The sequence below is a fragment of the Austrofundulus limnaeus genome, unplaced genomic scaffold (genome assembly GCF_001266775.1).
Source record: "Austrofundulus limnaeus strain Quisiro unplaced genomic scaffold, Austrofundulus_limnaeus-1.0 Scaffold648, whole genome shotgun sequence".
NCBI lineage: Eukaryota > Metazoa > Chordata > Actinopteri > Cyprinodontiformes > Rivulidae > Austrofundulus > Austrofundulus limnaeus.
The window spans coordinates 5,637-18,397 of record NW_013953050.1 but is presented as its reverse complement, the minus strand read 5'-3'; the positions used below and the strand labels follow the sequence as shown (position 1 = coordinate 18,397).

At 39.4% G+C, this 12,761-nt stretch overlaps 1 protein-coding gene across 11 annotated transcripts in view; it reads right to left on the bottom strand.

The window, feature by feature from the left end:
• The window catches only part of LOC106531534 (FMR1 autosomal homolog 1-like), a 62,761-nt gene that overhangs the window by 44,485 nt on the left and 5,515 nt on the right, over window positions 1-12,761 (bottom strand). For 10 of the 11 annotated variants that reach the window (XR_001311928.1, XR_001311927.1, XM_014027428.1 and 7 more), the window contains exons 5-10: window positions 11,356-11,485; window positions 10,266-10,421; window positions 9,923-9,994; window positions 9,713-9,832; window positions 9,324-9,446; window positions 4,914-5,031 (exon numbers count right to left, since the gene is read on the bottom strand). Coding sequence is in view for 9 of the 11 variants with exons in the window: in XM_014027428.1 (XP_013882882.1) it covers window positions 4,914-5,031; window positions 9,324-9,446; window positions 9,713-9,832; window positions 9,923-9,994; window positions 10,266-10,421; window positions 11,356-11,485 (719 nt within the window). In the remaining 2 variants the exon portion in view is untranslated. Of the gene's footprint in view, window positions 1-1,139; window positions 2,430-2,516; window positions 2,624-4,913; window positions 5,032-9,323; window positions 9,447-9,712; window positions 9,833-9,922; window positions 9,995-10,265; window positions 10,422-11,355; window positions 11,486-12,761 lie in introns of those variants that run through there. The other variant, XM_014027427.1, reaches the window with a different exon arrangement.

Sequence of the window (12,761 nt, the reverse complement as noted above, 5' to 3'; positions counted from 1 at the left end):
GTAATATATTTACTGAGAAAAATGGTGACGTGTTCAATACTTATTTTACCCACTGTATGTAGGGCCCTATGATTTCCACAATGCAGACGGGATCACAAAACTGACATAAAATGGAATCCTGTGTAAAACGCAGAATCTCACAGAATTTGCTCATTTGAGGTATTTGATGTATTTTGGACGCTGCTGCTTCCTGCACCTGCCTTTACCTGGTTTATTTATTTACTTATTCACTTTCAAAGCAACATTTTTATATTTATGTTTGAGTTGAGCTGAAAAGAATAAAATGCCTGAGAATTCAACATTCTAGGCGGTTAAATAAATAATTTTAATTTAATAATCAGTTGTTGTACATTATAGTTTTGGAGAATCATCATGCTTGCCTGAAGGATAAAATGGCTCAGGGGAAACACAAGTCTAAAAAGGTTGGGGAACCACTGTTTTAGGTCATTAATTAAAGCTTACTAAGGCTTTTAATATTAGAATTTTTTTGTATATTTATTTAATCTTAAATTTTTAGATATTTTAACTGATTTGATATACATTTTGTGTTTCATGTTCTTTCATGTTCTGATTTCTGAATGTAAAGCACTTTGCAACATTTGTTTTAAAAGGCCTGAAACGTGATTTTTTTTTTTTTGTAAAAGTGTGTCACTATTTCATTTAAATGGGAGAAAACTCAAAAATAAAACAGACGTAAGCACAGTTTCCATAGTTTAGGTGCTTTATTGGTTCAACTGAGTTTCTGTTACAGGAAACATGTTCTGAAATACAGCTGGAACATCTGTTCTAAGAGCCTAAAGCAGGACTGTAGCACTAGCAGCTGGGCTTTTTTTTATTTAATTTTTTCTTGTGGAAAGAGGCAACTGAAAGAAAATACAAATTGGCACAGAGCAGCACACAAGGCAGATTTTCATTATTAATAAAAAGTCTCAAATGCTTTAAAGTGGACATATGACTTTAAATCATCCTTTTTCACTTTACAAATCGTTCAGTTGGCGTCTATTTAAAGTGGATCAACTCATTTTGAGGCTGTCTCTTATGACCCAAACATCTACGCAGCACCAGGAGAGGACTAAATTCAACTTTTCTGCACACTTAGAAACTCCAAGTACACAACAAAATACATTTAACGGCTTTAAAAAAAAAAAAAAGGTGGATTTTTCATTATATGTCCCCTTTAAAGCTAAATAAAACTTGTAAAAATGTTCATTAAACAATCCTCAGACTGGGACACCTCCAGACACAGTAAGACACTTAAAGCGGTCTGTGAAATGTAAACTAACAAAACTAAAATACAAAAAATAATGCAGCAACATGCAGGCTGTACTTCTACTAAACAAAAAACATCTTAAAGTAAATTACCATTTTTTTTTCTAACACTGAAAGCAACTTTTAACAACTGAAAACATTCAAAACGCAGCAACTTTGGCCTTCGATGCTTGATTTGGATTCAGAGAAAGTAAAACTTTTACTGGTGCGTTTGTTATTTTTTAGGCTTGAATCCTTTTTCTTTCTCGAACTGTGCGATCTGGTTAAAAATATCCAGCAGGTTAGGCGGGAGGTTTTTCTTAGAGCCTCCGTCGCTCTGTCCGTTATAACTCCCAGCACCGTCTGATGTGTTATTTTGTCCTGGATCTGATGTCCTGCTCTCCTCCTCCTCAGCTCCTCTCTTTTTACTCTCCCTCTGCGCCTCGTCGGCCTCCTGCCTGTCTCTGCTCTCGTACCTGCCCGAGTCCAGGGAGCTTCTCGTGGATGAATCGTGTCTCGTTCTGGTTTCGGGACGTCTGGAATATTCGGAGTGGAAACTAGATCTCCGGTAGAGCTCCAGCTCAGCTGACGAGCTGGATAGTYTCCGTGTTCTATTCTCCTCTAAGCTGAACCTCCTCTTTGAGTCGCTGTCTCTCCTGCACTTCCTGTCCTCGTCTCTCCTCCTTTCTTTGCTCTCATCCCTTCTTTCTCTCCTCTCGTCCTTCTGAGGACTTTTGCTCTGGCTGTTTGTCCCTTTCCTAGACCAGCTCTCCGTACTTTCCCTTCGCCTCCTTTCTCTGTGAGAGGAGTCAGACTCCTCCTCCTCTGAAGCAGCCGATAAAGAGTACAGCTGATTGATCCGTCTGTCCTCCCCGTCCCTCCCCCTCCCCACCGCCTCGTCCTCGCCCCCCGCGGCGAACATGGGACCGTCTTTTTGGTTGAGAAAAGTGGCAGAGGTGTTGGGGGGTGCAGGGAACCACTCCACTTCATCCTCCTCCTTCTCCTTCGTGCTCTTCCTGCCCTTACCCTCCTCGCTCCTCCTGCGACGGCGCTTACTTCCGCGCTCGGACTTCCTGCGCTTTTTCTTCTTCTTCTTCCTGCGAGATGAGGACGACGAAGAGGAGGAGCTACTGGAGGAGGATGAAGAGGAAGAGGCTGATCGCTTACGCTTCTTCTTCATCCTAGAAATGATAAACGGTCTCCATCATAACCCTCCAGTTTGAACAAAAAAAGCTGTATTTATAAAYGCTAGACATCAGACAACGTACCTTTTCTCCTCTTTTAAGAGCTTACGTAATTTCTCAGCACTGGTCTGGCTGCTCGTTTCTTTGACCTGCTCCTTAGCAAGAGCTTCTTCTCGCAAGCGAATCGATTTCTTTACAGTCGCCAGAAAGACAAGGTAAAACGGCGGCACGCAGGCAAACGCCCACAAAATATTCAAAAACAGTCGGACCATAATTCAACATCGCAACAGACACCCAACAAACATTCGTTTATTCAATCRTTTGCATCAGAATCAGAAGGAATGAGGAGGAAAAACGTCGAAAAATTCAAGAKAAATTTAAGAAAAGATGGCACCCAAATTTTAAACAGATTACAGGAAGATGGAGAAATGAGTGCGAGTCATGTTTTTACCACAAAAAATTAGAAYAATTGATATAAAAGCAAGAGGGATGAACAGGCGTGCAAAATAATTCAGATTCAGCATTTGTTCACCAACGAGATGGAAAAGGTTTCAAAACATTACCGTGTTGGAAGCAGGGACACGGCACACACCAGTGTCCAGAGGAGGAGGAGCAGGCGGCGTCGTTTTTGCAAAAAGCAAAGTTTTGTTGTTGTTTTTTTTTTTTGGGTTTTTCAGTTTCAGAGCCGTGGCAGTYGGAAGGTCGAGGGCCAGAGTTTAGGGGTTGCAGACACAAAGACACCAAACACTTCGTCAGTATTACAAACCACAATCACAGGAACACAATCATGTCAGAATGGGAAAATTTAGTTTGAAAAAAAAAAAAAAAACAATATGCCAGCAATACTGCACTTAGGGGTGGGTACCGAATTCCATACTTTTATAAGTACAGACTGAAAATTCTGTCAGTACTACAGAGAACCTGTAACGTAAGAGTGGTGAGTTTTCCATGCTTGTCCTGAACGCAGCATCACGCAAAAGCGTAATGACGTCAGCAGCTGCTGGTTCAGTAAACAGAGCTCAGAACGTAGCTTGAATACGTTTTATTTATTCAACTCAATCCTCYTTTGCTTATTTGATTTAAAATTATTTGCCTTCCATGGACCCACATCACACAAGTTTTCTAATGGGATGAATACGTAAATATGTGGAGCTGGATTTTAATTTGTGCAACAAGACAAAACATGGTGTTAGTTGTGCTCAAGAGTTTTCAATTAGTTTGATGTTACAATACAAAGAGTTGGATGTTGTCTTGATATTTGTTAAATTTTATTTATTAAGAAATAAATATGTTAAATAAAAATAAATTACCGTATTTATTCATGTATAATACGATCTCATGTATAATACGACCCCCCCACACTTTTTTTGAGCTTAAAAAGCATAAAAATTTTAATCCTCAACTACCTCCAATTTCATACAGACTTCAAGACTTTTCAGCCTTTGCAGTCTTTATACATATCAGTAAAATGATCATTGGACTGTTCATTTTATTTTAGCAACATATGTACTAAAAGGTATTTTGATGTTTCATATGAATTCTGGCATTTTACACATAGTCCACCAGGAGGCGCCAACACAAAAGTCAGAGACTTCACATGAGATTTGGACCATCTTGTGGGGGAAAAGCAGATTACTTCCTACTCGCGAGCGCCCCCCTCTGGTGTAAAAACGTTTTTGAGGGATACAAACTTTTTCAGAACACCGGTAGACGGCAGCCATTACAGATGAACATGTTTGTTGTTGTTCCAGCAGCGGCCCGGTCACACGCTAATTAGTTCGTTATCATTACTAAGGTGCAGGACTGCTTTTTTTCCACATCATTTCGCCTCCTTGGATCTGTTATTATCTCGCTCTGAAGCACAGAGGACTGTCAGGTAAGCTTGCTTCAACTGCTTTTTACGTCGTGGTCTCATTTCCAGACTCAGGCATTTTGTGAATGAAGCAGATATTTTAGTTAAAATACATAAGTAAAAAAATATTTATCCGAGTATAATACTACCCCCCAACTTTATGGATGATTTTATGGATTAAATTTTACATATTATACTTGAATAAATACGGTAAGTTTATTATTAAAAGCAACACACAAAGTACCAAAAATTGGTACCATTGAGTAYTGATACCGAATCCCAGGTACCTGATATTGGTACCGAATCGATTCAAATGTCAAAAGGTACCCATCCCTAAATGCAGTACATGAAACTACAGACACTCTGAGCTTTATTGTATTATGATACATCGCACAAAAACTGCAAAATACAGAGAAATGACTAACTTTATGAAGACTGAATAAACTGTGAGATAGCCATTATTGTTAGACATTGTTTAAATAGTCAAGCCTAGAATGTGCATGACTGGTTTGGCAAATATCCTCATCAAGTGTGTGTGTGTGTGTGTGTGTGTGTGTGTGTGTGTGTGTGTGTGTGTGTGTGTGTGTGTGTGTGTGTGTGTGTGTGTGTGTGTGTTCTGGCCCGCTCACCTGTATTGTTTCGGTGATGTTGTGCATGGCCTCTTTTGCCTCAGGGTTTGAGTCATCAAGAGAAAGAGCTCTGCGGTACAATCCCTCCGCTGTGACCAGTTTTTCTTGTTCTTCCAGCCTAAACAAACAAACAAAAAAAAGAAAGTCTATTTAGTACATTTGCATTTATTTCCCAATTGAGCTGCTACATACCAATCACTGCAACAAGGAACTTTTTCTTACAAAAAACAAGAAAAACCTTCCTCAACCTGTCGATCCAAAAGTTTCCGTTCTTGGCCCAATACCAAATGTGAAGCAAAAATGTTATTTTGCCGGTGTCTGTGTTTGTTTCTTTGTCTGTAGCGTTAGCAAAATGTCACAAACCACTGAACAAATCTGCCGCCCCAGCTGACCCAACTTTAACTCAGCTGCTGCCCTAAATTTAGTGTGATATTAGCTGAGTGTCTACATTCCCCCGAGAGACACCTCGCAACATCGCATGAGTTTGACCAAAACGTAAACAAAGTTACCAGAACAGCAAGATTTATTTCAGGGTGTATTTTCATCAATAAAATGCAGATCAACAAGGTTGAAACCAGTCAAAGAAAACACAGACTAAATTCATCACAATGTGACACTTCAGTGGCATAAAGCCTTTGATAACATTTACCGTAATTRCAGATTATCGCTGACTCCACTCTTTCTAAAGATAAAAAGAATTCACAACCAGTACAACCAGTATGTCAATATGCAGCTGGGAAATRTGTTGGTAATAAATTCCTCTGCATTCCTGTGCTACATTAGCTCGTGCAGACATAACTGTTTTGTCGACCTCAATTCCAGTCAAAGCTGGGAACTTTTTTAAATACAACGGTGGTGGTTAGTTGAAATTGTTCTTGTATGAAGTATATTTCATARAAACTTAAGGGACGATCATGCTCCATCTGAAGCGCGGTCACGTGGTTSYTCRACGTTCRTTTTCACACACACCTTCCTAAGCCCCTGAGACACACYGCGACAAACTTCAGGGAAACCCCGCCCACTGTGGTATGTCACCACACGRGGTTCCTGCTGGAGTCTATGCTTGGGGTTGGGGCGGGGGGTACCTGACACTGTTAGTCTACAAATCCGTCCCGGTTAAAGCTCCACACTTTTCTGCAGACCAATTACGTCGTGCAAAACGTCTCTTTTATCGCCATCCATTAGTTTCTGGCCACTTCACTATTCTTAGTAAAATGCACAGGAATTCAGTGGTGTTGTATGTAAGATGCATTGGGTTGTCCCAGCATTAGAATACAGAGCTGATAATAGGCTTGTCTTTATTTATTTTAATGTTCTACCTGATGAGGCTGAGAAGGGTGTGAGCAGTACGTCAGAGTGTGTGGGTTCAGTATTTGCTCATAGTTCAGAAAAGGTACATTGTTCCAAAGTTGTACTTTGTGAAACAGCTACATCTAAGTAGGGTTGGGCGGTATATGCGGTAGACCAGAGGAGCCCAAAGTGGGGCCCGCGGGCCAAATTTGGCCCACCAAGCCATTTGATTTGGCCCACCAACAGTTGCCAAAGTTACAAGCTTGTAACCTGTTATCCTATGTAGAAACACAGTATTTCCATTGGTCAAATGACTATATAAAAGGGCTGTAGTGAAGGTAGYTTTCATTCATGGTGCTGACTTTATCTTTGATTTATTAGGATTAAACATGAAACATGAAATGACAACAAGAAATATTTAGTTCAGATTTAACCCCACATGTAGATTCATGCACTTTTTAAGGCCACAAAAACCTCATATTTTATCAATTTATGAAATATCCCATGAGCCTTTGCTACTTGAGAGTATGGCAGACTTTCTCCAAGTGCACAGACTAAAACAAAAGAGGGCCATTGCATAGCATAAACTTTAAAAATAAAGGACTTTACTTACAAAAGTATTTGTATTTCATGTATTATATTACTGCATTTTGTCCGCAGCCCTAGATAGATTTTCATTTTGGCCCTCTCGGGGAAAATGTTTGGGCACCCTTGCGGTAGACGGTAGAAACGGTACGAAGTTAGCCTACGATAGAAATTTATACTCTACCGTCCTATCGTCATTACATCATCGCACCTGTGTGAACAGGGCTGCAAGTGCAGAGACAACTGAGCAGGAGTTCGAAATTTAATGAAGAAATTCTAGTGTTTTAAAACACGTATAGAGAGAACAAATCCTCAAAATTTCCTCCTCCCGCTATAGAAAAGTTACGTACGTCGTGTCGCGGGATCATTTCCTCCTCCCTCCCTCTCCTCTCCTCCCGCTGCACATCTCGCAGAGCGAAGCTTTAACAACTGACCTTTTTCACACCCAATTGTCGGAGAAAAAAACTTGTTTTTTATGTATTGTTACCCACAGAGATGATTTTAAAAAAAAGACATGGACATTCGTTCAGTCATAACTCCATCTTGCTAATGTAAAGTCGGCTTCTGCTCTGATAATGATGATGAGCGGCAGCAGATTAGCAGCTGATCAGTTCAGCAGGCAGAAGCTCCTTGTTTGGCAGGCAGATATTAAAGCAAAAACTTTGGGTTTAATTAAGAATACAGTTTTCTGCAAAAACAAAGGCTCTAAAAATTACATTATCTTTACTTTTTATGATAATTCTCTACCGTGATATATACCGTTACCGTGAAGGGGTTCAATTCATACCGTGATATGAATTTGAGGTCATACCACCCAGCCCTAGGTTGGGCGATATTAACAAAAAAATAATTATGATAACAATTAATTGCTGTATTTAGCCGACAACAAATAACATGACGATTAATCCCTGGAGTCCCTGGACGCCTGCGTGTCCTAGTCACATGACCGATTTAAATCACTCTAGTGGGAAAGATTTGCTCTCTGTAAAAATCTGTTCCACCTTGCGTCAAAAGTACAGACTTCAGGCTGTACATCAGTTTTTAAATTGTGTTGATAGACCAAATAAAACTGGAGTTATGATAAATAAATTACGAAACTTAAAAAAAAATGTTTGTCTTTTTTTTTTTTATTTTACTGTTATTTTACCAGGCAAATCCCATTGAGATGGCAGATCTCTTTTTAAAGGGTGGCCTGGGCCTGAAGGCAACCTATTGTACATGTTTTTGTGTTGTGGGGGAAACCGGAGTACCCGGAGAAAACCCACGCAAGCACGAGGAGAACATGCAAACTCTGCACAGAAAGACCCCAGGTCCGAACCGGGGATTGAACCCAGGACCTTCTTGCTGTGAGGCGTCGGTGCTAACCACTGAGCCGTCGTGCCGCCTGTCATATTTGAAGCAGAGAGGAGCACCGAGCCGACTGACGGGAAATCTCCWGTCAGTCTGCCTGGTGGCRTTAATCGAAATAATCGTCAAGTGCCAAAACAAATAATTAAAAATTGATTAAAGTTTTTCTGACGATACGATTTTGCCCAACCCTGCTTCTAAGTAAACTTCAAACTGAGCTGGGGGGGACTTACAGCTGGGAGATAATTCCAGACGCACTAACCACAGTAGATTTGAATCCCTAATGTGTCCCTTTGTCCAATAAAGACTTTTATTTAGTTTTGCTTTGCACTGTAGTTCGAAATATTTACCAGAAAGTAGTGCTGGGYGGTATACCGTTTTATACCAAAAACCGGTTTTTATTTTTGTTATATGACTTTTCTGAATACTGGTGTAAATAGACTGAACACGTGTGGAACGTTTCGTCGCGGCCGCCAGTGAATTGTTTCCCTGGGGACACGTTTCCTCGCAGCACCGCTAAGCGCATTAGCCTGCTAACGTTATTGTTGGAACAACTGGCGGCAGGTGGTGTGTTTCAGCAGATTATATGGTCTGACATAAAAAAAACCATCCCGTTTTCACCATCGCTGAATAGTAAACAACTCTTCAGTGTCGTGCACGGTTAGATTTAACGCGCTACTTTATAATGGAGACATTATTGCATGGAGACTCTAACATGCTTCTATTGTGAAAAGCCCAGGGGGGAGTAGTTTTGTAGTGTAGCAGAGTTGACTGGTGTGTAAGGTGAGTCGTCATTTTAAGTTTTTTAACACGTAATGATAGACCAGATAATGATTTTTTCTCAACCCTTCATGGTCGGACCTAAATGCATGATTACTGTCTGCAACCAGGCAAAGACGAAAAGATGTACAAGAGGAGGGAAACAGTGATACAGAGGTACAGTAAAAGAAAAAAGTATATAAACAAAGTTTGTAGGCCCACATTTTATTATAAGCTGAGCTGTGAGGGAAAAAAATACCGTCAAATACCGTGAAACCGGTGTAATTGTTGAAAATACCTTGATATAAAATTTGGGTCATACCGCCCAGCTCTACCAAAAAGTAAACTGGGTGCCATGAAAATGACATGTAACTTCAAAACAAAAGTATTTAACGTGGGGACAGGTGAGTTGAACAGTGCACTGCTTACTGTTTTCCTTGTTCCACAAGAGTCTGGCAGAGGTACTTCTTGGCATTTCGGTGATCTGGACAATTTTCCAGAGCCAGTTCAAAGTCTGATATAGCCTTCATGATGCTGCCTTTGTTGGCGTACCTGTGAGGAAAGAACAAACCTGAATAACTCTGCTTGTTTAAACTGCATTAAACATGTTCTTACAATGTGAGATGCAACATAAGTAAGACTTCAATCAACTAAAAAAGGTGTAAAACTAAAAGAAGTGAATTCCAAGACAAACAGCAAAGAGGGCCAGCGAACCATAAAAACAAGACAGGTGTCATAGCCTGAATATTCTTCCTCATACTTTATATTGCTATGAGGAAGTTGTTTTAAATTGATCTTATTTAAGATGTTAAACTCACAGAGCTCCTCGCGCCACCAGTGCCTCCACGTTATTAAGGTCAATGTCCAAGGCTTTGTTGTATTCATTCATGGCCTCCACATGTCGGCCATGTTTGAAGTGATCGACACCTGCACGGACACTGAAAGAGGAACAACTAGACGTCATTAAGGGGCACTATTTTCTTTATTTTCTTTATTTCCTGTGGCAAAAGGTAATAGCTCATCATTACCACTTTAAAGCCCAAGATGCAGACTGTTTCTTCCTGATTACAGAAGCAAAATCCCCTTCTTGAAAGAGTTTACTGTGAAGAAAAGAGGCAGAAGTATGAGATCTTTAAAGATTACAGGCTTCTAATTCCTCAACAACAATGTTCAAGTATAGCTCCAAGGCAGAAGTGTGACAATCTTAACTCCAAGCAAACTTGTTTTTGTCTTTGTTTGATTTGCATTAGCAAAAAAAAAAAAAAAAAAAACTGAGTTGTTGACAACACATCCCTGCTTTCTACTTCATTTTCAAATGTGAAGAATTGTTGTGGAGAAAAAGAAAACAAAATGAGGGGCTGACATTCTAACCATTGCAGTCCTCGCATCATGGAAGGCGGATGTGTGTCGCTGATTCCCACCTTCTCCAGAAGGTATTCTACCACCGAGGGGTTTTCATAGCCGTGGCACCTCGTCAGTATACACCCGTACGTCTCACTGGAGTCAGAAGCTGCGCTAACGCTGCGACTGAGAAGACAATGTTAAAGACCAGAACACAAACTGAAAGTCAAAAAAATCAGTCAAATGCTTAAAAACAATATATACTTTCCAGTTTTATTAGTTCAGCTCAGAGGTTTATAGTAAATAAGTACATTTAATTTGTTACAGTGCTTAAGTAGTTTTTATGAGGATTTGTAACTTTATCAATTACTTTTTTAAACAGTTACTTCTACTTTTATTTTAAAGCTAAAAATGATACTTTTACTTCTTTACTTTAAAATGTAACACCTAGTTGCTCATTACAAAGTTAAATATGTTCGAACTCATCATGAAAGAAGATGTTTCTGCTCTCTAAAAAATGAAGTGTTGAATTTACTCAAGTCGTGTCAACTGGCTCCACTAAGCCTAGTGGAGTAAACTGAGCAAAGAAAATACACATATTGCTCAATTTACTCAACCTGGTTTAGAGGAACCAGTTTGGTTCAGTAAATTCAGCAGTTTATTTATTAGAGTGTGTAAAAGTACTTTTACTTTCCCAATTTTTGTGACTAGTTTTATGACTTTTACTTGAGTAGTTTTCTCATCAGTGAAATGTTTTTTTTTATCAAAGTCATTTTCTGTTCATGTAATTTTACTTTTACTTAATTTTTTTTCCAAGTACTTTATAGACCTCTGGTTCAGCTTACATCTAGAAGCAAATTAGAGGCTTATTTTAAAAGATAAACATTATCTGGACCACTTGTTTTAAAGAAAAAATAATACCATATGATATGTTTTTACATTTAAATATTAAGTTTCAGGCTTAAATTTCAACATACTTGACAAAAGACCAGTTTGTATTCGAGGATCCAACTGCAAGTAATGGTAGCAGCGAGAGTCAACATTACATGTAGGATTTACTAGCTCATTTATATTGTTTAATATAATGCATCTGGCACAGTTCAGTCACTGAGTGAGTTACCTGTAGTGTATTGGCAGCTCTTCACGAGTAATGACACCCAGTTTGATGTGCTCCAAGCTGGAAGAAAGACAGGCCTGATGGAGGGACACTGTGATCTTTTCCTGGTACCGGTCGATGTCTTTCACTCCCCCTGTAGAACAAAAAATAAATAAAAACATAGATTAACATTAATAAAAATGCTCCTTTGATTTCATGAGCCTAAATTAGCCTGGCCCTTGTCTTCTGACAGTTACACTCAATTTTAGTTTCTCTGCTCTGCTCCGTCTGGGATTTCTCCCATAGACAAGGATTTCTCCGGTAGAATTTCAACCGGACCAATCAGCGAACAGGAGGCGGAGTTGTGAACAACGATGTCGATTTTCTGCGCCGTTTTTAGTTTGCCTGTAGTTTAGCGAACGTTGTCACTGCCCGATCCGAACCATCAGCTCATTTGCACATATGCTAAAAGATACTTTTGGATTACCGGTTAATGCGCTCGATTTAGGACAAAATACTGGAAATTATTTCCATTCTTAATATTAAAAGATGTGCTAAATTATATTCTGAAGAATGTCATATACATTTGGATATTAATAAAATATAGATTTACGATGTGTACATATTCATTTATATGAACTTGCGAACTTAAATGGATTATAATTCAGCTCATCTCCGTTTTGTCATTTTCCTGGAATAAAAATCTGTTGCAAACGTTGCCTTTTCTATGAAACATTGCAGGTGACRAAAGACTGAAATTGAATCCATTCTGTCTTCAAGCAGTGTCTCAAAATGCTACATGCCAAATCAAACAAAGCCGTCTCGGCTGTTTCTTTTAGTGCATGCGTGAATGAGCTGACGGTAYGGACCATGCAGTGACAGAGCTGGCGCACTGCATACGTCACGGCCAAATGTTAGCGATTGGGTAAAATCAGATCCAATCGTTTTAAACTTCAGAGTCCACGCCTCCAGCAAGAAGTCGTTTCTCAATAGCCGAGAGTCCAGACCCTCTGTACGAAGGAAAGAGAAGAACAAGAGGCTGGTTTTTACCAGGCTGGGTCTAAAAGGAATTTAAAAAATGTAAAAGACATATTTGCAATGATAAAATCATGGTCTGTCTGCACAATAACAACATGGATTAGGGACTAAAACTGCCACAGAGTCAGCCATTTTGTTCTTAATCATTTTATGTTTAGATAAAATATAACAAAACATAAAACCAAAAGACACAACGGGCCTCATGCAAGAACTGTTTATACACACAGATTTGTTCTTAAATTGTGCGTACGAGTGATTTAGGAGAATTTGTGGCATTCACCAATGTTTTCGTATTCTAAGACTTTTTTCAGATACAAACAAAATTCACGAGTGGTCCAGACCTGTCGTATATTTTACGAGCAGTCAGTCTGCTGTTATCCAGACGGGTTTTC